Source organism: Xiphias gladius, chromosome 12 (genome assembly GCF_016859285.1).
Source record: "Xiphias gladius isolate SHS-SW01 ecotype Sanya breed wild chromosome 12, ASM1685928v1, whole genome shotgun sequence".
In the NCBI taxonomy this organism is placed as follows: Eukaryota; Metazoa; Chordata; class Actinopteri; order Istiophoriformes; family Xiphiidae; genus Xiphias; species Xiphias gladius.
In genome coordinates, this window is record NC_053411.1 from 12,944,560 (window position 1) to 12,971,094 (window position 26,535).

The following is a 26,535-nucleotide window of genomic DNA, read 5'->3' on the forward strand; positions in this document are numbered from 1 at the left end:
CACGTACTGCAATCAATAATCCGAACACGTTTGTTTAATTGCAAAAGTTGTATTTGTGCATTCTGAACAGGAATACAAGACAGACATCAAATATAGTGTAAAGAGGTTTAAGTCTGTATTACTGTAGGAGAAAAGTCAAAAGATTCACCTCTATACCTCAGCGAACACGGATGACAGACTCAAATGAGTTCACATAGTGTAAAAAACTTTCGTGTACAAAACAAAATACAGCCATATCTTTAAACTGTAACTTAAAGTTTTTCCAAAAAAAAAAAAACAAACAAAAACAAAACACCATTCTTTGTTCCTTGTAAATCACCTAGTAAAATCACCCTGGTGAAGGATGTGTATATATAAAATTTAAGCAAGTTAAAGCCATGCAAAGTGGAAAGCAAATTTTAAAAAAATTACTATAATAAATATATAGCTAAAGGTTACTTGCCGATTATGCTGTCTTCATACGTACAGTATAGCTTTGGCAGGGAGGTATTCATTAAATAATACTTCAAACCTCCACAAGGTGGCGCTGCAGAAGAGAAAATGGAACAGCAGGAAGAAAAAGTACTCCTCAAAGAGTGATTTAAACTGAGCCCCACAAGTGAAAAAATGATTATACAATGCACTCATGATACCGAATCGGATCAGAAAAATAAAACTTGAATGTTACGATACAGACAACAGATCCAAAAACCTTCACAATCTAACTTTGAACAGTGAAACTGGCCATGTGTTTCCACAGTTATGATTTGTAGTGTAAGTGTGATGAGCATCGTGTTTTGTTCAACTTCCAGTCTACTATAGGTTCCCCCACAGCTTCACGATGAGCTGACAATTACGCCTGATGACTGGTATCAATGAAAAAGGGCAGTCAGACAATAATATAATCATCTTAGATGGAAGACAGGTATGAGTTTTGAAATTCTCCCGTTTCAAATCAAAAAAATGGGCTGTGCTTCATGTCACAGTTTGTACTAGGGCTGGGCCACATGGTTTAGTTCAATATCCTCATAGTAATTAGAATATTTTTTAAATATTGATATATATCTTATGAAAAATGTAAAATCATGTGAAATAATCAAATTGATGTTCAGTACAGTTAAGTGTGTTCCACTGCTATGCTTTCCATTAATAATGAATTATGTATATAATAACCAGCCTTAGCTTCTACTGTACTCCGTCACAGCAAGATTGCTGACTTGAAAACATTAAAGCAGATATGAGTAAGCACTGTTGGCAAGCATTTTATGGGAAATGGAGATAAAAAGCAAAGAAAGTTAACTAAACATAAGCATGCAGTTCATAACAGGACATGTGGAAACAGGTATCCTTGGTCAACAGGTTTCTTATCCACTGCCACGCTATCACAGGACTGCGGGAAAGAACAGGATAAGGCAGTTTCTTACCCAACTATCCGTGTTCACTCTCAGTCGCTGCATCCATTGTTAGATATTATCTCGCTCTGTCTGAGAGTACTTTTCTTCATGAGATGTGTAAGACTGCATAAATGTAAACTCAACATGTATTGGGAGATGATTCTTGTAAACCTCAGTGAGTGGATAACAAGGTGTACCGCAGCTTATCTTTTCTCTGTAGTGGAAATGGGCACTGCACAAACACAACGCACACTTGCACATATTATGGATGGAAGTCGGGCACATTTCCCACTCCACACCCATTTCCATTTCTCCCATATTAAGCCCAAAACACTTGTCGTACGGTTTCAGCAGTTTCAGAATGATAATCACAAAAGGCCTTTCAGGTATCACAGTAAAAAGTAGGCCAGCACCAGGATGTAAGGCCTCCTTCTGCGCTATTTTTGGAATGGGGGGATGGCTGAATAAATAGAGGAAGGAAGGAAAAATGGCTATCATGTGAGGGAAAGAAAATACGGCAAACATAATAAAGCAAAGCTCCCAAGATAAGCAGTCCGCACGGACACTCAAAGCCACAGAGGGGCTTCAACTATTCAATAAGTTAACACTCAAAAAGACAAGTGTGCCTGGCATCAAAGCACAGAGGTCAGTATATAAACAAAGGAAAACCAACACACAATCGGAGGACAGAACCAGCACAGTCAAAACCCAGCTTAGTAACCGCTGCAGCGAGGCTAAACACTTGTTTCAGGATTCAACTTCGCCTGCTTCAATCGCATTCAAATTAAAGGTAATGAAAGAGTCTACGATCAAATAAGGCATTTCAAAGATAGAAAATATATGTGTAGTGTAAACAAAGTTTTTACGCAAGTTATATGAAATATCATGAAGATATTTCCGCCAGACGCTGGAGCAGAGTGGAGAAGCCAGCCGCTTGCTGGGAGAGCTCAGCGACACGGTCCACCATCTCCTGGGTGGCAGATACTGAGGGGTAGTTTTGTGCAGCGCCCTTCGTTGCCACCACAACCGCCTTCAAGGCCTGGCAGAGTCGCCCCCCTGAGGTTGTGATCTGAAGTAGGGAAAAGAAATAAGAACCCAATTATTACACACATCTGATAAATTTCACTGTTTTAACTTTCCTCCAATGAATTAGCAGCCTGTTATTTCACATTAAGACAAAAGTTTGTCTGCCTCAGGAAGACCTTGCTTTGTGCATTTATTTCCCCATCAACTTACAGTCTGTATCTCATGATTCCATACTAATAACGTCATGAAAACAAAGTGTGCGTAGAGTTTTCTCTAGATACCTTGGCCCTGAGGTCGGCAGAGGTGAGAAGCCGGGAGAGCGTGTCCCCAATAAACACCAGTTTGTGTGCCGTCACAATGAGACTCTTTCCTCTGGCGACGAAGATGCGGGGAGGCTGGTTCCCCTGCACGCTGCTGAACAGCACATCGATGGCGTCCGCCAGGCAGGAGAGGTGGGCGAGGCTCTGAGAGGAGTAAAAGGACAGCAGCTCCGAGTCCTCCAGGGAGAGGGACACCGGCAGAGGAGGGGATGGGGTCAACTGCACAAGAAAATATGAAATCGGTGTTTGTAAGGGAAACGTCGCACAACAGTGTCAAATAAGCCACTAACACTAATTTATTAAATTTAGGAAACTAAGTGGTCTTGTGACAAAAGTTTTACACTTTGAATCCCTGGAACAGCTGGAAAAATCTCATCAGGGAAAATGAATGAAACATTGTCAGATAAATACACAAAAACCACGGATGCAATTCATGTTTTCAGCCATTTAATTACATTACATTCAAACTATTCTTTAGTAGGCCCATTAATAGATTTTTTGGTCAACGGAAAATTAATCTGCAACTATTTTGATACTTTAAAAAATTGTTTTAGTGTTTTCAAAAAAAAAAAAGCCAAACACTTTCTGCTTTCAGCTTCTCCAGTCAGAGGATTTGATGCTTTTCTTTGTCACACATGATAGTCAACTTAATATGTTTAGGTTTTGGACTGTTGGTTGAACAAAACGAGACACGTGAGGACATCACCTTTGGCTATGGGAAATTAAGGCAATCATTTTTCACTTGTGTGACATTTTATGGAGCAAACAATTAATAAAGAAAATAGATAATATGAGACAGATAAATCCATCATTGGTTGCAGCCCTACTCTTTTGCAACCATTTATCGAAGTACTCAATATTAGAGCTTTCCTTATGTAAAAATAGCCAAAGGCGTGCAGAGTTCTTTGATCAATGTGCCCGATGGGTAAGCGACTTTGATAAAGTAACTCTGCGATAAGTTAACGTATTTTACATAAGGTTCTAGTCTGTGGAGGTGCATTTTTTCTACATAACAAAATTAACGGAAACTGCCTGACTCATTAGGCAGAAAAAAAACATTTATAAAAAAATTTAGGTGAAGTATGCTTTGGAAAACAGTTAGTATGCGTGCAGTTCAGAAACCTAAATGCGCTAAAACATAAATAACCACTTGAAGACCATCAACTTTAGCTTCTTACTGATGACTGTAAAAGGTGTGTATACGTGTGTTATCTGCAATGTGCAGTCAACTCCCTTTTAAAATAAGGCTGACACAGTCTTACGCTGAACTTCAAGCCAGAGAATGTCTGACACAAGCACACATGCACACAGTACTTCAGCATTTGGCGCTGTTGAAAGAATGACTCTGCTTTTCTGTAACCTATTGTCCTGCAGCCTCCATTCAATGTAAGGCAATGTTGTTAAGTTTTACAAGTGACCTCTTGTTGGTCGTCTATGGCGTAACCAAGGAATCTAGCAAGGAGTAGAAAAAAATGCAGACTGAGGGATAATAAGACATGACCTCAGTCAAAACAACAGAAAACAGAAGTGACTTAAGACATAACATACGATGATACATGGATTGTAATTTTGCTTATGTATGATGTAACATGTCTCCAGCTGCAGGCCTTGATTTTGGAATCTCAGAAAAACACATTAGAGCTATATTATAAATGCATGCTGTTAATCTCCATGCAATGAAAGATGAGTGTGCAGATTCATGAGTCAGAAATTCACAGAGGGGAATGTGACATAAGATTTGATGATGCTGGGTAAGCATGGTGGGCATAGAGTTAAGGGTACAGATGGGTTTAGAACGCATCAGGAGCCGAAGAGGTGCTGCAGGCTGGACTAATGAGTCACACTGCTCATTAGTAAACAGACTGCACTGTGAACACAGGGTGAATCAATGACTTATCTGTGTAGACTTGCTGTGTGTGTTTCGGTACTAAAAAAAAAATGTAATGGAAAAAATAAAAGAATGACAAAGGATTATGTACGTGGAGGTAAAAATACAGAGGGAAAGACTCACCCTTGGCTCTGCATTGATGGTTTGTGTTTGCCTGTTCTCAGCCAGGGCATCAGGAGGTGGCTCAGGCTTACCCTAGTGTGGGAAGGAGAGAAAAGTCAGACGAATTTGCAGTCCACGTGTGATTGTATTGTAACCGTAAAATAACACGTGCGCTTATGACATAAATGAATAGTTACAGGAAAGTAAAGATATGTTGAAGCACAAAAACATCAGAATATAGAAACAGAAAATAATGAAACGTACATGTAAAAAAACATCTGAAGATATATGGCTGGTAAAGACCAACTTTTAAGCAGATGGTGTATAACAATAAATTAATTTCATCACAAAAACTGACCTGCAGCTTGACGTATCCAACACTGTCTCCCGCAGGTACTGGGGCAGGGATGGGAGTCAAGCCGATCCCAGCATACTCGTTGCTGGGATCATCTTCTCCATCAACAGGGCCCACTGTGAGAGTCACAGTTGATGGAGCAGGAGGCAAGGGGAATGCAGGCTGAGGGGTTGGGGGCAGGGGCCTCTCCTGGATCCAACTACCTTTACGAGAGCCCATCCCACCTCCAGATGACTTCCCATCAGGCACTGGGAGCGCGGGCAATGGCCTGCGGGACAGGGATTCTTGGGAAGGCAGGCGTGGTCGGCCCTGAGCCTGCAAGAGGAGGGCGCTTTCCTCTAGGGACAGCTGGACCAGTGACAAGAGCCCCTCAGACGGAGGAGCGTTGCCAATAGCAGATAATGCTGGCAGCACGTCTGACAGACGAGCCCAAGCCTGCTGAAGAGGCGGTGGGGGATCACCTGAATGACTGGCTTTCCAGGTGGACAGGATTTCAGCCAATGAGGTGGCCAAGTCTCGTGATGACAGGGTAGAGGCCGAGCTGGAGGCTGTGCTCAGCACTGTGTGGACAAGGCTGGAAAGTGAGGCTCTCCACTGCACATCACCCGAACCATTACTAGAAACAGAGAGGCGACGAGTAGAGGTGGAGGACGACGAGGAAGAGTGAGGGAGGACTTCAATGGTCAGAGCAGGCATGTCATAGATGCCACAGTCAGGCTCAGAGGAGTCTCGATTATGATCTCCACCGCTGGCTCGTTTCTCAGGTCCAGGGACACAACAGACTTTTCCAGCCTGGGCAACATCTTCACCAGAGAGGCTTGTGGTAGAGTCTCCTGGTCCCAGAGGTACACCTGGAAGTGTGGGGACACTGTAGACTTCATCATCAGCTTCATCAGGCTGAACATCTGATGTCGACACATTCAGAGTGATGGTGGGGACATCGTAGACCTACAATTGGGAGGGAGGAGACAGAAGGAACGTTTTGAAATTGTGTGTGTTGTTTTCCTTATGACTGTGTGGAAGGAAGATAATTTCTATATGACAGGGACACAATGCATTCATTGTACCGTAGCATGTCATGGTCAATGATGTGTCTGCGTGTCAATGATGGAACAATGATGGAACAATGATACAATTGGGATCAACTAAATCGAAAATATTGTGGGTACACAGTTTGGAAGAATAAAATGTCACACTGTGAGTTTTGCAGTCCACATACAGTCATTTCAGGCAAAAAGGAAAAAAACAGTCCAACAACTGGCAGACATGTTCAAGTAACATTAAGGGGAGACCACTGGGGGTAGGGTAGTTGTGATATGGCCTTGGCATGGCCCTGACAGATGGGTGTGACTGGGAGAAAATAGAAGCAGCATTTGGACCGGACAGACAGGCTCCCACAGCAGACTGAGACAGGTGTGGCCTCGCCTTGAAGGGGGGTAGGGAGACAAACTAATAGTGGAATGTGGGAAGAGATTGTGACAGGGTATTTGATAGTCATCTCTTGTTGGTGAATTGCTTCACTTGTACAGACATGAATTAAACACACCATCTTACCCCAGTTCCCACGTATTTATTTGGAAATTTACTATTCTGGATTACCACTTTACTATAATTAATAAATAAATAAATAAATGGAAGATCATAATTACTCACACATAACATGTAGTTGCAAAATCATAGGAAATCTATTAAAGAATAATGCCTGCACAAAACTCCAAACCAAAACTTTAATTTAAATAACCATTTTGATGTCAATTGGGTATTCATCAGGTCAAAGCTTGACCTGAAAAGATTGCAACAAAACAAAAACATAATAAAGGAAACAAAGGAAAGGAAGTACTGTAAGGAAACAAATACACACATTAGTTAACGCTGTTTTAGATGCTGTTTAAAGTCTATCTTTAATTAAACAATACAACTATCTATTTAAGTTACTGTTCTGACTCTTAAGTGTAAGAGGAGATTAAAAAGGGCAAGACAGATCTGAGGGGGAACTCACTTCTAGAAAACAGATGGGTCTACCCGTTGCCCGGAAAGAAATGCAAAGTTACCAGAGTTATCCTTACCTCTGTCTCAGAGTTAGCTTGTGGTGGGACACAGCGAGGGGTGTCATAGATGCCATCATCATCACCAAGAACAGATGGGACTGGACGCTGCCACCTGCCACTGGGAGGAGTATCATACACCTACCAAGGCAACAAATACACGAAACCAAAGTATGATTGCAGGCCTTGGTCAGCCAAAATTTGTCACAACATGGTAATGACACTTGGACAACATGTAAATCCACTCCACTCACAAACTCTCTAACATAGAAGACATTTTTGGAGCAACAAAAAAATATGTATAAATCTGCTAAAAAAAACAATAAGAACTTTTATAGACAGAATAACCGTTTCAACAGTGTGGTAAGTGAAATAGACATCACATACCTGGTCATCCACAGGATCTGAGTAATCCTGATTTTCTCCTTTTTTGTTACGCACATTGTTACTTTTCTCCAGCCCATTATTCACCCTTTCAACTTTACTCTGAGGAGTTTCCTTATTTTTGTCCTCTTCTTGCTGCAGGCCTGCCGAGGTGGTCTGAGCGGTGGGCTTGGGGACAGAATTAGAATCGGCTGATGTTGGTGCTGCCTGTTGTGCATCTTTCCTTGTGACTCCTCTCACTGGAGGTGCTGGTGGAGGAGGTTTGCGGGTAAAATTTGGTGATCCGGGAACTCTGACCTGCCCTGCTCTGACCAGTAACGGGGATCCCCGGTGACAGGCCACGCCAGATTTACCCCTGGCAACAGCAGGGTTTGGTGAAACTCCCTTCAGCAGAGGTCTGGGAGATGCTTGAGCAGGGGATAACTGAGATGGATGCTGGTGTGCCAAAACTGTGGCTGAAGTCCTGTGAAGGCTTGCTCCCACAGGGGTGGGCGTTTGGTACATCCCAGGTGTGTCCTGGCTCACTTTGGGCTGGGGGGTACCGGGTGTTCCAATGACATTAGAGTGGCCATTAGAGCAAACAGCAGTAGCCACAGCTCCTCCTGTTGGGGACTGGTAAACATCATCACCTGCAAGTGGTGTACCTTTGGGTACCAAGTAACAGTCGTCCGAGTGTCCCGTCGTTACTGTTTCTCTAGGGACTAAATATGTAGTGTCCTCTGGCTCATCAGCCGTCCTTGGCAATCCAATGGGGGAGAGGTACACAGACTCTGAAGCCATGAGAGCTCCAGGTTGCCTGGCATGTTGAGCTGCTGATGGTATGGGACTTACAGGAGTCTGATAAAGTGTGGCTGTCAGTTCTGTTCCTCGTCCCCTCAAAGAGGGTGAGCGTGGACGCCCTGCCACCCCAATATCCCAGTCAGGTCTAGGCCGGGTGCCAGAGCTGGAATGGGAGCGTGGGCGCCCACCCTCAACTCTGCGAAGCTCCCCAGGCCTTGAGGCAGCTCCCGCTCCTCGTCCTTCACCCACGCAAGGCGGGGAGCGATACACTCCATCTATGTCCTCTGTACTACTGCTGACAGCAGACCGAGCCAGCGCGGGGCCAGGCGACAGATAAACAGAGTCCTCGCTGGGGCCACGACGGAGATCTGAGCCTGGGGGTGGGGCAGTCTGGAGGAGACGAAGGCGGTTGGCAGGGGCAATACCCTGTCTTCCGTGCAGGGAGCAGAGCCACCAGCCCGGCCCACCACTCTGCTCCTGTTCGAGAACCATCAGGATGTCACCTTTCCGGAAAGCCAGCTCCTCCGGGCTCTCTGCCGTGTTGTCAAAGAGTGCCTTTGCCAGTGCCGTCTGAGAGGGAGGAGGAGACAAGAGTAGAAATCATGAACACAGACCCACCCATTCAGTAATTCACACACACACCAAATAGCCATATGAAAGTAGGTTTTAATCAACAGCCTAAATTCACAGAGGCTAGTGTCTCACATCTGCACACCACAAACAAACAAGTACATTGACATGGCAATGCCAAATCAGGGGTATAAAAAGGTTGATTGTTTAGAGCTGTTGAATGGAGAGTGAATAGGAGTGAATGGGGAAGATCTCGTAAAATGTCAGTGTGAGAGACAGAGGAAAGGAAGAGGATGGGTGAACAAAAAAGATTGAAAACGTAAAAGCTAGCATCATGACTAACTCAAAATTCACAGCTGTGTCCGAAATCATGAAGCAGAGAGATAAAGGGGCACAGTTAGGGAGGATCAATGATCAAATGGACGACAAGGGCTTAATGGTAATGAGGGAGATGAGAGGGAGGGGGAGGGGATGAGAGGCACATCTGTCCCTTGCTTTTTAGGGTTTAATTGCCAACCCAAAGCCAGAGAGTCAAGCCCCCTTTCATTTTCTAAACCAACCCCCTGGGGACAACTGGGCTCAGTTGAACCATGTGGGACCCCCTTAGAACAGTAATGGAGGCAATGAGTATCTAGATAAAATACCTAGATATGGGGAGATAGTATAGGAACATCAAAACATGCCCTGAAGTTATTTTTTGTTTCAATTTAGTTTTGATCACATTTCTCCATCACTGTGATAACATTACAAGCGTACATGCAAATTCATGCAAACAAAGAAACAAATACTGTACTCACGGAGACAGACATCGTAGATAGATTAACAGCTAAGTCTCAGAGAAACTATAACTCAAGCGTCCCGGTCAGTCAGGCTCATCCATCTAGATCAGCTGTGGTTCTCATGGATGTGTTGGTCCGCAGGGAGAGTCGGTGCCGAGGCACAGCTGTGTCTGGGTAGGACACATCTCAAAGTCCGGGTGCCTCGTCACCCGCCTTCATAAGGACCCTGCAATCCATGTAGAAAACGCTTTTCACGCTTTTCTCACGACTCATTTAGCACACACCGAGACTCAAACGGGACACATGTGAAATGAAAGGTAAGCAGGCAGCGGCAACACCTGTCTATCCTTTCCACGCCCAGTAACGTTACGTTAAATGCAGCCCGTTCAGAGAAAGCTAACGTTAACTTAGAATCATCGATAAATGAGTTGTATGCATTCGCTATCAAAGATATCCCATGTAATTGAGAATGTAATTGTGTAACCAGGTTAAATGATAATTTAATAATATGAAAAGTAACTAGCTAGAATAACGTGATATATGCTGTCGCGGCCTAGCTACTAACGCTAGCTCGGTAGCGTTAATGTTAGCTATGTTAACGCTGGTGATCTTCATCGTCTTTCGCCGCTAAAGCTGACGTTCAGTTCAAAACAATGGCACCGCCGGGTTAAACCGCTAAAGTCTACTAGCCACCGTTAGCACCCAAAGCCGTAGTTAAGAAAAATAATTACCTTGTTTTTTTTTTTTCTTATCACCGATAAACTTCGTATCGGTGTACAGTCTATGATACGTAAAATCACTTCTTTTCATGCGTGAAAATCTGTGGCCATCGGCGTTCAATCATTTTCGGCGATGACAACAAAATGATCTCCGCCTCCTCCGAAGTTTAGGCAATTCGCTAATCTCAAAGCGTTACTCGAGTGCCAGCGCCAGGCCTTAGACCAATCCAGAATCTGTGAGATCGCGCGACTAGCCGCAGCTCGAATTACAACGTTTGCGTGATTGGCTCGATCTTGTGGGATGCGTTAAGGGACGTTCGACTCTAGCCGTTAATCTGATAACTAACCTCTAAATGTCAAAAAACCTACGTACCCCGCATTTCATCTATCATTGATCGCTATAGTACATTTTTCAATTATATTAACAAATCAAACGCCTATTTCAACGGACATGGCTGTTATATTCAATAAAACAACCACTAAATACGAGTGACTGCTCGCTGGAGGCTTTTATTTTGACAGCGGGACTTTTACCCGGAAAATACTGACTGTAGCGACACACAAATCTTCGGTAGTCCAAGGTCCCGGCTCTAGATTTTGGGGGTACTTTTTTTTTTTTTTTTTTTTAACAAATTCTACCTCTGTACAAACTCGTGTTCAATTTTGCATGAACTGCGGGCTGAGAGATCGCTCCTGATCGCTCCTGAATTGCAAGACACACGGTAGCCCGCTACGTAAAAGCAAAAAACTTGATATAAAGTCGGCCGAGTCTGCCTTTGTGAACACCAATCAAGTATTTTATCACTGCTGTTGCTTCACCATGTATCAGAATGTGTAATATTATCTTAAGTGACTGATGAGAAAGTGGTTCCCGACTTCACTCACTCTTTGTTTATTATACCACTCCGCTGCCATAAGCCCAGGTGACCTCTGCCCGAGTTACCGTGTGTTTTCACGAAAAATATCAGCGACTGCTCTCTGTTCGCAGGTGATGTTGCGGAGTGTTTTCAGGTGCCTTAGGACCAACCCTGCTGCTGGCCAAAGAGGCATGTCTCAAAGCAGCCTTGCTGGAAAGGTAGCCATAGTCACCGCCTCCACAGATGGGTAAGATTCATATTATTGACCCCTGTATTGCCTATTTTGCCATAGAAATACACCCAACAATAACCAAGGAAGTGGCTGTGGCAATCACCTGTCTGATGCCCTGACACTTCAGTGAGTGGTACAAAAGGGATTACAAAAGACATGCAATGTTTGGGCAAATATTGCTCATATGTAGTTTATACCGATAGGCTTAATCCAGTACAGAGATCCCCTGTCACGGTTCTTTCTCCTCTCCACCTCCTCAGTATCGGTCTGGCTGCGGCCGTGGCCCTGGGAAAGAGAGGAGCCCATGTGGTGGTGAGCAGCCGGCGGCAGGCCAACGTGGACAAGGCTGTGGCCCTGCTGCGGAGCCAGAGTGTCCAAGTGACTGGGACCACCTGCAACGTTGGCAGTGGAGTAGACAGAGAAAAACTGGTCCAAACGGTGAGTCCCGTCCTCCGGGGTGCATCTGAGGAGTCACCAGGGGCGCCCTCACATAAAGAAGAAATGTGGGCTGGTAGAAGCCAAATATAACTGTGTCTGATGTTATTACTTTTGATTTTATCAACCACTGTTATATGGCTCTCAGACAACTGCATCGACAAGTTCAAGCGCCATGGCTGAAATACCCATAATTATGAGGCTGTCGGTGATTCTTTTTAATTATAACCTCGTCAGCAGTCTCATTCTGTGTTTGGAATAGACTCTGGAGAAGTGTGGGGGTATTGATATCCTGGTATCCAACGCAGCAGTCAACCCTTTTTTTGGAAACATCATGGACTCTACAGAGGAAGTCTGGGACAAGGTACGTAGTAGAAATGAGGCTTCAGGACTCATTTAGAAAACTGAAAAAGTTAGACAAATCAGAGGAATTGTTTTAATTTCTATGTGGTTTCTGTTTTTGAAAAAAACAATTCTTCCGCCTCCTTTCATTCCTTTTAATATAGGATCATTTATGGGATCATTTTAGCAATTGAAAACTATGTAATTTTTTTTCGCTTCTAGATCCTGTCTGTAAATGTGAAATCAGCCTTCCTCATGACCAAGTTGGTGGTGCCTCATATGGAGAAGAGAAGGTGAGTGACGAAGGTTTATCCAGCCTAATGTAACTTGGCAAGATCCAAACAATTGAGACTGTGAAACTGTCCACTGTAATTTTAATTTCAAATTCTTTTGAAGTGTCTGTATTTTTCTCACAGAGGGGGGAATGTGGTGTTTGTGTCATCTGTGGCTGGATACCAACCAATGCAGGTCCGTGAGAGAACTAGTAGAACATTTATCCCAGACATATTCATATTAAGATAAACAGGAGCAGGATTAAATTAGCTGAAATCCTAACTGACAGGAACGACATATGTCGGTGTAACAACTTCGTTCACCATTGTGAGTGCTGTCTAGTTTAGTTCTGCTATGTTTCTTTGCCACTGCACCCAGCCTCTGTCAACCAAGTCCTGGGGAGTCATTTTTCCTTTGATACGGGATGTAAAATAACATGAATTATTAGAGGAATTTCATTATTGCGTCCGTTAAGACTTGATTTTTCCCTGCGATTGAATGCGTTTTCTTTGACTCAATATCACCTACCCCACTTTTGTGGATGATCCCACTAAAATAAAAGAGGAAAAATACCTTTTTTTCATCATTAAATAGCTTAAAGATTTATTACATTGTTGCACTGCTTTGAACGTTCGAAGACACCATATTTTTAAGGTCTTATTTCTGCCGTGCATTGCACCTGAATTGTATTATTTTTACGACTGGGGATTATTTTTGAAAATGACCAGAATGACCAAAAAGAGGAGCAGTGATCAACAATGTATATAGTACTTGTTAATACTCTTTTCACTTTACATAGTACAAGCAGTCTGTGAAAATTGTGCCCAGCGCTAGTGTCCAGTGGGTGGAACGATGGGTGGTAAATGTGGAAAGCTGGCTTTGGCTTTATCACACAAAATTTAAAAACAACGTAAGACAGTTAATGAGGGCAGACATCAAGAATGTAGCATCAACAAACATTATTTTAACAGACATTAACACAATTATAAAGATCAGGAAAAAAAGTCTCGACATTTCGTGTTTATCCAATGCGGTCTCTGTCCCTGCAGGCTCTGGGTCCTTACAGTGTAAGTAAGACAGCCTTGTTGGGTCTGACTAGGGCGCTGGCTCCAGAGCTTGCCCAGAGTAACATAAGAGTCAACTGCGTGGCCCCTGGAGTCATCAAGACCCGCTTCAGCTCTGCGGTGAGGAAAAAAACACACATTCCTCTTTGTGTCCTACCCTGAAATCCTGTATTTATGGGGTTGGGGTGTTGCTCTCGTTTAACCCTCACACCTTCCCATTTCACGAGACATGCTTTCGTTGTTAATTTACTCTCGATGGATGTACTACTTTGCTCTGTCCCAGATATGGCAAAACGAAGACATCGTCGACGAGTTCAAGAAGCAGCTCAGCATCAAAAGGTACAGTTCCTACTAACACGGAAACTTGTCACTAATATCCTGTACTGTGCATAAACACGTGAGTAATTAATGGACACCATATTTCATATTTTCCTTTGTCTTCCCCCTCAGAATTGGAGAGCCAGAGGAAATTGGTGGGGTGATTGCCTTCTTGTGCTCTGAGGAGGCTTCCTACATCACTGGAGAGACCATCACAGTGACTGGAGGGATAGGCTGTCGACTCTGAGCCTCCAGTGGCAGCAAAGCAAATTTTCATGTCATTGTGTGTGTGTGTGTGTGTGTGTGTGTGTGTGTCTGGTTCTGTGTAGATTATTTTTGGCTGTATTTTGATTACTTCCACTATTACTCTGAGGTGCTGGCAAAGCACAGTCATATAGCAAAATGTTCTATAAATAAATTTGAACAAATAATAATAAATTTAAAAAATATATACAGGGATACCGTGCCATCAACCCGTTAGTGAATTTTTGGGTAACTGTTTAAGTTTCCTGGGTGATTTTTGTAATATTCTGTTAAAAGATTTCTAATCAAGACTTAAAAGTTACACAACCTGCTTATCCCAAATAACACACCACAGATCTGGCGCGACCGCTGTGATAGCTGTGACCATGAATCTTTAGTCTATTTGATAAACTTACATTCAGTTTCTAAATAAAGGGGACAATTTCCAGTTGTGTTCAGTCATTTTACACTGCACCAGTTATTAGATAATGGATGTTAATGCACATAAATATGTGTATATATATAAATACAACTGACAAAAACGAATACACCTAATGCTATCAGACATATTGCGTTAGGTGGAAAAGTTCAAGAGCATGCTTTATCTTTGTGCCATTATCTGGGTGGTTTACCAATGTGATCCAATGACACTTCAACATGGTGGATGAAATACAAAATAATGCCCAAAGTGATCATTTTGTCTCGTACAAAATGTCTGCAACACCATAAACCTTTATTAATTGAGCATATTACATATTGAAAGTACTTATTTGTGACAGACATAACAGATACTGCCTGATCTTTATTTACAAACTGTACAGTAACATTTAAAAAATCCCCACAGTTTTATTTGCTTCTCAGGGCTTGTTTCTCATGATGACGTACCATTTATTCAAGGTAAAATCAATCTGATGCAACCACAATTACAACATAAATCAAGAGAAAGATAACTAACTCGTAGCCAGTGGAGAAATCCAGCTCTGCCACCGTCCAAATTCTCTGGCGTTTACTAAACTTGGTAGTGAAAGTGCGTTTTATCATCTGCGTTTACTGCCAGCGAACAGCAAGTCCCGCCGTGTCATGCCGGGTTTCCAGAACTCCCTCAGGGTGGGAACGTATGTGCCGTGTTTGGTTTTGTAGTAGCGCTTCATGAACAGCTGAGGGAGACAGTCGGTTAGAAAACGTCCCGGAGAGCACAAAGTTTGTGGCTTTTTCCTGTCACAGCTCTCATAATTTACTGCTACATATATTGCCTGATAAAACCCCAAACATGACTGAAATATTAATATTTCATATGCTTTGGGATACAATATGACATTTGTTTGAAACTGCATATCATCCAGGTAAACTTTCTATGAACGTAAAACGAAGTGGTGAAATCATCCCTGCAACAAAACATTTGTCAGGATAAATTTCAATGTCAGATTCCATTTTTTTTAATTAAGTCCACTACTTAAAAAAAACTGATCCTCTACTTTCTGAAACATTTAAGGCCTTTCCTCCTAAAATGGACACATTTTCAAGGATTTTCACTGCCAATGGAGCCCGTTTTCTAATTTGAGCATACATACCCTGCCTTTGAAGTTCTTTGTTGCTTCATCCTCAGAATCAGCTACGTAGTCTTCCCCGTCTCCAGGACGGGCCAACATCTCTAAACATGAAAGTAAACAGTTAAACTAAAACCTGTGCAGGTGATTTTTCATGTTTTTGAAACTTCCCTGCGTTTAGTTTACATGATTTGTTAAATCACCTGTGTTACGCCGTAGTTGAGCGGAAGAGCTGCTTAAACTCGGTAATACAGGATGATTTCTGTCAAGTAGAAACAACATAATTAAACCGTTAAGTCATAGTTTCAGTTGCTGGTAAGTGGTAAATGAAAAAGGCATTTACAGTCTAAAGAAAACCAGAACACACTGAAATGCAGCTAATTAATAAATATGTTTCTCTTTCTAGGACCTGCAGCTCTAAAAGGACAATATAATGTACATACATATTTAGGTCACTAATGCTATCTCACAGAAAGACAGAAAAACCAAATGAAACCAGAAACATTGAACTAAATCAATTGTTTTTATTGCATTTTTAAGGTTTGAACCATGGTCTACAATGCTAGAATAAAGTGCCCACAACTAACTGAACTTCCTCCATTTATTCTATACAACCGTATGTGTTGTATGGTTTGCTATTCTCTTGCAAGGTAAACTTCAAATGCCAGAGTTTGACTTATTTTGAAGTTTGAAACATCTGCAGACCAGAATGTTTTTTTATTCTGTGGTCCCTGTAAGTCCAGTGATCACTGATATGCTTTGAAACAAAAAAAACATTCTATTCTATATTAGAAAAAAAGAAGGTTAGTTCCATGGTATAACTCCCAAACCCGCAAATAAAAGCAAACATCACGAGAGTTTGAAAGGAAATGGCGTTCCGCCAAACTGGAAGAGTCCCGCTTAGCCTGGCAAGGTAGTCTTAAAACATATAGGAAGGCCCTCTGTAACGGCAGAGCAACCTATTGCTCATCCTTGACAAGAGGAAAATAAAAACAATGCTGCAGCAAAAGTGATGACAGGAAAAGACTTGGAAACTAGGAAAAGAGATCATATTTCTCATGCGTTACCTTCTCTGCATTGGGTCCCTGTAACATCCAGAATAGAATTCAAAATCCTTGTCCTTACCTACAAAGCCTTTAAACACAAAGCTCCAGATTGTATCTTAAAGACCTCAAAGTGCCCTATTAGCCCAACAGAACAGTCTGCTCTCAAAATGCAGGCTTACTTGTGGTTCCTAGAGTTTCCAAGAGTAGATTGGGAGCCTTTCAGTTAACAGGCTCCTCTCCTGTGGAGAGGCAGATACCCTCTCTATAGTCAAGAGTAGGCTTAAAACCTTCCTCTTTGGTAAGCTTATAGTTAGGGCTGGCTCTGGTGAGCCCTGAACCATCCCTTAGTTATACTGCTATGGTCCAAGGTTGTTGGGGGGAATTCACATGACGCACTGAGCACTTCTCTCTTCCTCGCTCTCTCTAACCCCATGCATTTATACCACACTACTGCATGCCATTAACTTTGGGTCTTCTCTCTGCCATAGTTTTGTGCTTTTCGTCTTATCATTCCCATTATCATCATCATCATTATTATTATTATTACAACCACTCTGACAGTACTTGAATACAACAGGACAGTGGTTCCTGGTCTCTGTCTCTCTTCTCTCACCCCCCCTCTCCCCCATTTCTCTCCTCTCAACCCAAACGGTCGAGGCAGACGGCCGCCCAACCTGAGTCTGGTTCTATCGGAGGTTTCTCCCAGTTAAAAGCGAGTTTTTCCTCTCCACTGTCGCAAAGTGCTTGCTCATGATTGGCAAGAGTAAGGTTTTGACTTTACTCTGTAAAGTGCATTAAAATAATGTATGTTATGATTTGGCACTATATAAATAAAACTGAATTGACTGAATATGAATTGAACATTCATAACTTCATAAAAATATTATTTACAGGAATCCAAGGCAGAGATGAAGAAAAGGTTTTTCTTGCAAAATAAACTTGACATAATGCTATGGCAAACTTTGTACCATGTCTCTTACTCTTTATCATCCAAGCCAGAAACGTCTGATTCAGGCTTTTGAAATTGGATGCTCATGCTTTTGTGTGTTGGAGCTTTGACTGGTGACTTCCTCCTCTGACTCTGCTGTTCCTTATGTGGGGATTTTCCTCCTCTACCAGTCCTGTTAGCGCTAGCAGAAGCCTCTGAAAGTTTTTCGATAATAACTCTGGGCTGGCTGCTCAGACAGGACACAAAAATGGAGCAGAGGGCTGGATCTTCGGGCAGCTGGAGCGTTTTGACGCCCAGTTGGGTCATACAGGTTGCCAGGACTGCTCTTTTGCACTCCTCACTTCTTTCAGTTTTTGCGCCACCTTCTTCGCTCTCATTTGTTCTCTGGTCACCTCTACCCGGCCTGACCCTGCTTACCCTCTTTTTCATAGATCTGGTCATGCCTAACACTTCCTCCTCCTCCTCCTCTTCCTCCTCCTCCTCCTCCTCCTCATCGAATTCACGGTGTCTTTTGTAAGGTTGCTTGCGTTTCTCTCCTCTGCTTCTTTGTGAGGCGTTCCTCTCGTCCTCCAGCTGTTCTTCGCCCTCTTTCAATCCATCGTCATTTGATTTTTGTCTCTGTTTAACCACAGTGATTTTCAAGTTCTCTTTTGGGTCCGAGTGCTTGTTTGTTGCATCTTTTGAGCTGGCTGGCTCATCACCTCTCAGTGCCGTTTTACCGGCAGAGATCATGATTGGTACGTCTTCATTAGATATTAGTCCGATAACAGGCATAATAATTGGTGTTTTGTCTCTTGCCTGTGTGCCATTAGACTGGTCCACAGCAGACGTTTTGGCTCCTGCTTGTTGATTCGAAGGTAATCTTCCAGACAGTGGCAGAGAAAGTGAATCCAGGATGGAGTCTCCCATGTTTGGAGGGAGGGATGCTGTAAAAAGCAAATAACACAATGGATAATTAGAATTATTAGCATTCTGCAGCCAAGTCTTGCTGTCGCAGTTATCTTGGCAAGACGTTAACTCTCTCTAACCTGCTGAATCAAGATGACCAAGGCAGGTTTGATGCTGAAGCAAAATGTTCAGGAGCTGGGGCTGGGTGGCTGACCGTGCACACTCCTCCAGGACAGGGGGAGCTTCACTGAGCCATGACACAGTCTGGAGGCAAAGTATTAGATATAACAGTTTCCTTAAAAACAACATTCATTTTGAATCAGGTTTCCGCCTAAAATTCAGTCAAAATACGATTACTGGCTAACACACCAACAACAACTTGGCTTTCATACTTCTCTCATCTACTGCAAATGATTTCTTTTTCAAAGCTTACAGGTGCAATGGGCTAAAACTTGTAAACAACACTTGTATGAGACATAGACTGGACCAAGTTGATTTTTTTTACAGAAGTATAGAAACGGTGTTAAAGCAGTAACGAAAAGAGCAATGAATAAATTGGTATTTGTAACAGAACAAGGGAAGATGCTCTCAAACACGCTCGGTACCTGAGCTAGGTTGGGAACTGGAAGCAACTGGTCAAGTCGAATCAAAAACTCCCACAGCAGCTTCTCCAGTTCCTCGTCAAACTTTGGACCGTAATCCACAGGAAACTCTTCCTGTCAGAAAAAAGAACAAGTTGTTGTTGGCCGTTACAGTCCTACGCACATCAGCTGAACAGAGATTGAAATCATTAGCTGTTGCTGCTGCTGAAGTGTGACTTTGGAGGAGAGGGACTCACCCTGAAGAACTGTTCTCTCTCTGCTGGGTCTGTTAGCAGTGTGTGAATAAACGAATGGAAACTCTCAACTGTTCTCATAATTTTGACATCCTTCTTCTAGGAGACAGAAGAGCAAAAATGACACTGTGTATCATACAAATTTGAAGAGCATTTGCTTTAACATTATAATCAGCAAGGCAATCCTTTGGAATTCATACAAATATTACATATAAGTGGTAAAGCTGAAAGATAATACAGAGACATAACATCCACATTGAGACATGGTAATTAAATTATATCGTCTGGGATTTTGATCATTGTAATTTCATAATACATCTTAAATGGTATTATTAGTATTACAGTATAGGTATGTAATTTCATGACCTTATCTGAATGTTTTGAGAGAAATGAGTAATGGGTTTCAATTTGGTTAACCATCATTTACCAAATACATTACTACAGATTTTTCATTACTGAACAAGTAACCTTGTCCCATAGTTTAAATACTTTATGAATGCACCACTATTCATGCCCAAACATTATAATATCACCTGCATCAAGGTACAGAGTCAAAAATATTGTGATGTTTAATTCTGTAGCCATTTCCCAATTTTTTGTTCAAACCAAAGAGTGGAAAATAATCCACGACATCCTATGGCGGAGTCTTTGTCTGGAATAAAAGCCCAACAGCTGTCTACAGTGACAAAATTAAAAATGTAATTGGTTGTGAGATTTTGAACACTGGATAGTTTACCACAGTAGAAGCTGAAGAGGATGACGGGGCAGCTGGAGCACGCATCCTTTTCAGGTGAGGCTGAATCACCTTCACATCAGGCTGTGTACTGCACAGCTCCAAGATCAGCTGAAAAAGGAGGTGGAGGACAATGAGCCATGCACTACATACACACGCCAAGCCGGGAATGTAATACTGAAACACGGAGGGAGACCGGCATAATGGGAGTCAGACATCCAAGGCTGATTGCTCTTCTCCTGTCACGCTCACCCGTCCTCTCAATCCCAGCGCCAGTTTGCCCTGGTGTCTCACGGTGAGCAGCCCCGGCACGGTCTCGCAGGCCGATGTGACAAATTCCTCCACAACGCCATACTGCATCACGTCCCTCTGCTTCAGCACTTTCCAGAGAGCCGCAGACACCAGACGCACAGGCGGGGCCAGGAGCTGAAGCGCAGCAAAAGGAAGGCTGTCATCTGTGCGGGAGACAAAACGTAGGCCGCTGAGCCCGTTCATGGGAGCTAATCTAGCGAAGTAAATCACGTAGGATCGAAAAGCTGGGCTCGTCCCCGCGGACTGATGCGCCGCTTGGAACAACCCAGCCAGTGATGATAATGCAGCAGTCTGCCATCAACTGTCAAATACGCTGTTCGAGCTAACTTCACCCCGATGTGCCTTGCCCCAGTTCTAACGTAGTCCCAGCTGTTAACTTAAGCCTTACCAGTTTCCTCAGGCTTCCTTGTGGCCATTCCACTGAACCAGTCGAAATCGGCAAAGCCAGGGGGGGGGTCAAATGACCAATAGTTGACGTGAAGAAACAAACGTTAGCTTTGCAACTTAGTCAAAATTCTCTCCGCGTACGCGTCAAAACTGACAAGGACTCAACTGCCTACCCAGCAAACATATTTATGAAATGCTACGGAAATGATGTTTACTAACTCTGACCACTGACTGGAGTTACCTAGCTACATATCATCTCCCTACTGTTGTTGTTTACCCGCCAGAAACAAAGCTAGCAGCGCTTCGCACCAAACGTTCCGCTTCTCATCCTCCCGCCTTCACTGGAACCGTATCATTCGCTCGATTCGCCATTCCCGGTGTCCCGAGTTGGCGGTGCTTCGGGGATTGTGAGTAGAAGACACCGGTTCGAAGGAAGAAAACTCCAGCCGTGCGTGCACTTTGATACATCAAACAAGCGCACCCAATGTTGTTCTCGGATTATGACGGAAGGACGTAAGTCGCCAGCCGCCAGCCGTTGTCTCCACAGTTCACATCTGTCTTATTGCATTGCTAAATGTATCATAGCTTTTTTTTTTTTTTAAATAGCATAAAAAGAAAGTGAAATATTATAAGAAGAAAGGCGGAATGTGGTGAAGAATATCAGAGCATTTTACGGAGCACATGAATATGAAATATGTACTAATAAAATGGCTGAAAAGGGCTAAAAAACAAGTAACAGTAAGAGCAAGTGGTAATACCGTCGTTAACAGGTATCAATCTGAGTTCATATCCCTGCAATGTAACGTTGTTGTAACATCTATATCCCTTATTACAAGGCTGGACTACCAAGGGCCCCAAAAGACCCCCGGTTACTCCTTATCAACCTTTCTACATCATTCGATTAATCGCAAATTTGTTAGAAATTTGTACTTGAAATAGAGTATCGACTATGATTAGTCCTCCGTCCATCATCTTGTTGAATTCTGTTGTAGAGGGGCTCTGTGTCAAACTCTAGGTTTAAAACCTTAACTGTTTCAGTTTATACTGGGCTTGTTTGTTGTAGAGTCGTGTTAGATCTTAATTGTTTCTATTTTTCCCATGTTTTAATGAATTAACACACAGAAAACCTCAGGCAAGGTAGTGTTATTCTATCATAGAAGTGCTGTAAGGCTGCAAACAGCAATTATTTTCATTATCAATACATGAGACAATTATTTTCTTTCATAGTCAGTTGAATGCTCAGGGTAGAAGATGTCACAAAATAGTGAAAAATACCTATCATTACTCCCTGAGCCCAAGTTAACATTTTCAGATTGCTTTTTTTTTTTCTGACGAACATTCAAAAACCCAAAGATGCTGAGTTTACTATCATAGATAACTATCACACATAACTAAATGTCCAGACTTAACCATACCAGTGAATTTTTGGCAATATTGCTTAAAAAATGCACTTAAATGATCAACCAACTGTCCACATTGTTGCCAGGTAATTTTCTGTCAAATAATCAGCTAATCAGCTAATCATTTCAGCTCTAGGGTGCTAGTTGGTTTCGGGATGCCTGGGGAAATAGTGAAATTGCTCTGTATTATGGGGGTCGGGTGAGGGCCAAGAACGAGTTTTTTGCCATGGTCCCCCTAGGAGGTTAATCCAGCCGTGCCTAGAAGCATTAGAGCTAGACCGATACATTTTCTGGACCAGTATATCAGCTAATATTAGCTTATTGGAGCTATATGTATCAGGATTGTTGTTTATGTCAAATGATAAGTAACAAGAAATTGCAGTGCTGAACTGTTATGTCTGAAGGCATTTAAAAACAGAACCAGCATTACAGAACACTGATTAACTTCATTTTTCAACAGTAAAATGTGCCCCTCAGTACACATTGTGGTCACAATTTGTAAAAGACAAAACAAATACAAGGGATCCTTATCAAAATTTTTATTTATATTATCTGTTATCTGTTAAATCTGCTTGTTAGAAGAGGAAAATAGTCTTTCAGTCACACACACACACACACACACACACACACACACACACACACACACACACACACACACACACACACAAACACACACACACACACACAAACACACACAGGCCAGATGAACTACGCCCTGTGCCGTCCTGTATCTGAGTAATCACCAGGTTCAGAGCAAAGTCCAGCTGCTGGGTCAAACACAAGTACTGACATTATTACAATTTGTCACACAAAACAACCAACAGAACAATAACGTCGTGAGGAGAGACAACAAGACTCTGACAGGAATGGATACCACGTCTTCATTTATGAAGTGAGTAAAGCATTAGTTTGGGCCTGTTGATGTTGTGTGGATTTGCTTCACGATCCCTTAGCTTGACCGACAAACCTATCAATCACCAATTCAGGTAAACTGGACTTATGTAAACAAGTTATTAACCCAGTGATATATCATCTAATTTTAAGCTTTTTTATGTTTTATAGTGATATTTCAAGAGTTATCCTATTATATCCTACATATTGAGAGTACGGGTAGCAACAGTTTCAGTGAGGTATGAGAAAAAAGGATTTGAAATCATTCCTTTTTTCTGACTGTAAAATGAGCAAACAAGCAAAAGAAAAGAAAAAAAAGCAAAAGGCAATATGTCAATGGAAGTGGGTGCCAGAATCTGATCGAATGTAGAAAAACCTGAATAGAATAGTTAATAGAAATACAGAGGGAGAATGATTATGTGTAAAAGACATAAAAGCTGTCACAATCACAGTAGGAAAGCACAGAATTAAATAAAACTAATGATGGCTGAATTCCATGCAGCTGCTTCAGTTTCAGGTTCCTGGTATTGTACGTGCTGGCTCACTGTCATGACTTATTCTGACACTTGAATAAAACAGAGCCATCAGCATACCTCTGCTTTTCCTCCTACGACAAGTCAAAGTGTCTGCTGTGAAAAATCCCAGAGAGTCCAGGCGAACCATTCAATAATTTAATTACCTTTCTGGTTTGTCTGACCTCAGATCAGTAACCAGGCGAGTGTGGTCCCCACCACAGCGACCTTTCAGGGTGTGTTGTCACAACAGGGAGACCAGGAAGGGCATCACAGCTGGGACCCTGGAGGAGCTGAAAGAAAGGGTGAGCTTTTATTTCAAATAATGGAAAGAAATAAAAGAGAAGGCTCTGGTCAGGTTCCAGCTGCGTACAAGGAATATATAAGATGTAAATAGATAAGGAAAGATATGCTAAAATGCAAAAACACTAAACAAGTGGCAAATAAAAAGACAAAACACAGTAATGACTCAAAGAATGAGGCATAACAGCTTAAATTATTTAAACTGAGTAACAAAGAATAAAGTAAATTAGCGCTGTTTCAGCAATTGGATTAAAAGATAATGGCCATAAACCCGTCGAAAGGGATGTGACATTATCTTGAACCCTTGACTATGTAAACAATACATGAGCAAATGAAGTCGTGAGTCAAAGCTGACCTGAGACTGGTATAAAAATATCTGCCCTGTGACTAAGAGCCCGATTAGTCAGTAAAATGTTAGGTTATTCAGACATTAAATATTACAGATCTGTATGCTATGTGAGTGAAATTACAATCAAGAGAAGTGGATCTATGGCTATTTATTTTATCCAAAGCTCGTTTTTATTTTTAACCAAAAGGATCTCTGGGCGTAACACTGACTTGAGTCTGTGCTGTAGGTATGCAAGGCATTGCTGCTGTCCCTGTCTGCAGTGTCCCTGTTTCTGGTTTGTGAGGAGGACGGTACAGAGGTAGACTCCGACGAGTTCCTCATGACGCTGCCCGACAACACCATGCTCATGGCCCTGGAGGCCGGACAGACATGGAGACCACAGCCGGTACGTTTGACCAAAGAAGCAAAATGTTATTTGTTATATAGCCCCATATGTAGTGATGTTATACCGTACCTAGGCTCTTTTAAAACAGATTTACGCTTCCTATAGGTTTTGGACGTGCTTTTTGTTTACTATAATGGTACTTAGTGCAGCACAAATATTAAATATATGTGATCGTTGGTTGCTGATCCTCCCAGGGTGCAGTCATGCCTAAATCTCAAGACCACAACAAGCCTCGGACCGGGAGAGACATAGCTCGTGTCACCTTTGACCTTTACAGGATGAGCCCAAAGGATGTGTTTGGCTCCCTGAGTGTGAAGGCCACATTTCAAGGCCTGTACTCTATCAGCGCTGACTTCCAGTGTCTGGGGCCCAAGAAAGTCCTCAGGTAAGGCAAGGGGGAAGGTGGTGAGGGTCATTATAGAAAAAACATACTAAAGACACTACTTAAAGAGGAAAAGTCGGCTTCATCCACACATGTATTGCTGTTGTAGGCTGTTTGCTACATCCTTTCAGTGGTAGAAGTACTCAGATCATTTATTTAAGTAATCTTTCATCTTTAACAATGGATTAAATTTACAGTATTTCGTTTACAGCCTATTATATGGTTCCTTCCTTTAATGTACATTTGAATCTGAAAAGTAACTAGTACTATAGCTGCCAAATAAATATAATGGAATAAGGAGTACAATATTTTCCTCTGAAATGTAGTGGAGTAGAAGTATAAAGTAACAAAGAAATACTCACGTAAAGTAAAAATACCTCACAACCGTAGGTAAGTATATGTTGAGTAAATCTACTTTTATGTATCAGTCTTGAGTTCAACACTGAATCAAAACTGAATGTGACTTGGGCTGGATTTATGTGGCACGGTGTCAGTAGAAAATGGTACTGCTGACGCTTCATCTCGGCTCTGTTTTCCAGAGAAGCCCTGCGTGTGGCCTCCACCCTCCTTCAGGCCGCTGGACACCTGCTTATCTCCTCCGCTTCCATGATCCGACGCATTATTGAAGGGGCTGAGTTTTGGCAGCCACAGAGGGCAGAGTACACGGCCAGCTGGAACTGACAGAGCCAAGAGATATCGTTTTATATGTAATGTAGAGTAACTAAGTCTGTTGGTGGTAGGTTTGTCTGAGATGTCCTGAATTTATTCTTATCAATAAGCATCTCATTGGGCTGCCATTTTATTGTTTAATTGATAGGATGTTTACCTACTTGAGATGGGGGGAAAGAAACTACGTTTTGTGACATGAACACCCTTTAAAGTAATATCTTTAAATGTCAACAACGATAAACACAAAAAAACTCTGTACCTTAACAATTAAGTGTTAGAAACTGTATATTTTTTTTCAGTTGGTGTAGATTATGGGTTAGCAGGTGAACTTCTGTTTCTATCCGCTCAGGGATTATTGGTGATAAACCCCTCTATAATTATGTGGTTATCGCCATTTTGATATGAAACATCGTCTCCTTTGAAAAATGAAATATTCATGTATTGAGAAAGAAAGGATTATTCATTTTGTAGTTTGTGAATGTTTTGATATAACTAATCATAAGATGAGTCATGTCCGAACAGCAAGAAATGAAAGCATTTTACTTGAATGACAGTAAAACATCTGCACAGCACAAAGGGACTCGTCAATGTAAAATTGCATCTAGTTTGCAAATGAGTGCCTTTCTGAAAATACTGTACATGTGTGTTATCAAACATACTAAGGAATCACCATCAACTAATAACAGTGTAACGACAATAAATTTTAAATGACAGAACAGGCAAATTCACAAGACTGTGTCTGACTTGGCAACCTTTTATCAAACATCTGTGTAAAAAAAAAAGCCTTGTTAAAGTTCAACTGCATGACAAACAGCTTGCAAAAATTAGAAGACAACAGCTGC

At 42.1% G+C, this 26,535-nt stretch overlaps 4 protein-coding genes across 7 annotated transcripts; 2 read left to right on the forward strand and 2 right to left on the reverse strand.

The window, feature by feature from the left end:
- Positions 1-22: 22 nt before the first annotated feature.
- efs (embryonal Fyn-associated substrate) lies at positions 23-10,522 on the reverse strand. Of its 2 annotated transcripts, XM_040141414.1 has the most exons (8): positions 10,354-10,521; positions 9,641-9,848; positions 7,497-8,843; positions 7,131-7,250; positions 5,068-6,012; positions 4,731-4,802; positions 2,681-2,938; positions 23-2,442 (listed from the first exon to the last, which is right to left on the reverse strand). In XM_040141414.1, exons 2-8 carry the CDS (start codon positions 9,650-9,652, stop codon positions 2,257-2,259), a joined length of 2,940 nt encoding a protein of 979 aa, XP_039997348.1. In that variant the 5' UTR covers positions 9,653-9,848; positions 10,354-10,521; the 3' UTR covers positions 23-2,256. The 2 variants fall into 2 exon arrangements, with proteins under 2 accessions (XP_039997348.1, XP_039997349.1); XM_040141415.1 differs by lacking the exons at positions 23-2,442; positions 2,681-2,938 and adding an exon at positions 4,565-4,646 and having other exon boundaries at positions 10,354-10,522.
- dhrs4 (dehydrogenase/reductase (SDR family) member 4) lies at positions 10,003-14,215 on the forward strand. Its single transcript, XM_040141418.1, has 9 exons — positions 10,003-10,081; positions 11,330-11,445; positions 11,691-11,868; positions 12,128-12,229; positions 12,430-12,500; positions 12,624-12,675; positions 13,530-13,664; positions 13,828-13,883; positions 13,995-14,215. The coding sequence occupies exons 1-9, from the start codon at positions 10,046-10,048 to the stop codon at positions 14,107-14,109; spliced, it is 861 nt and encodes a 286-aa protein (XP_039997352.1). The 5' UTR covers positions 10,003-10,045; the 3' UTR covers positions 14,110-14,215.
- A 568-nt stretch (positions 14,216-14,783) lies between these two features.
- tinf2 (TERF1 (TRF1)-interacting nuclear factor 2) lies at positions 14,784-21,162 on the reverse strand. 2 transcript variants are annotated; one of them, XM_040141417.1, is made up of 10 exons: positions 20,804-21,162; positions 20,356-20,558; positions 20,107-20,214; positions 19,374-19,466; positions 19,141-19,251; positions 18,676-18,799; positions 17,679-18,573; positions 15,856-15,914; positions 15,677-15,756; positions 14,784-15,262 (listed from the first exon to the last, which is right to left on the reverse strand). In XM_040141417.1, the coding sequence occupies exons 1-10, from the start codon at positions 20,829-20,831 to the stop codon at positions 15,143-15,145; spliced, it is 1,821 nt and encodes a 606-aa protein (XP_039997351.1). In that variant the 5' UTR covers positions 20,832-21,162; the 3' UTR covers positions 14,784-15,142. The 2 variants fall into 2 exon arrangements, with proteins under 2 accessions (XP_039997351.1, XP_039997350.1); XM_040141416.1 differs by having other exon boundaries at positions 14,785-15,262; positions 19,374-19,469.
- cideb (cell death inducing DFFA like effector b) lies at positions 20,507-26,365 on the forward strand. Of its 2 annotated transcripts, none has more exons than XM_040141420.1 (6): positions 20,507-20,576; positions 23,027-23,094; positions 23,796-23,910; positions 24,484-24,642; positions 24,837-25,027; positions 25,564-26,365. In XM_040141420.1, the coding sequence occupies exons 2-6, from the start codon at positions 23,069-23,071 to the stop codon at positions 25,703-25,705; spliced, it is 633 nt and encodes a 210-aa protein (XP_039997354.1). In that variant the 5' UTR covers positions 20,507-20,576; positions 23,027-23,068; the 3' UTR covers positions 25,706-26,365. The 2 variants fall into 2 exon arrangements, with proteins under 2 accessions (XP_039997354.1, XP_039997353.1); XM_040141419.1 differs by lacking the exon at positions 20,507-20,576 and adding an exon at positions 21,240-21,315.
- The last annotated feature ends 170 nt before the right edge of the window (positions 26,366-26,535 follow it).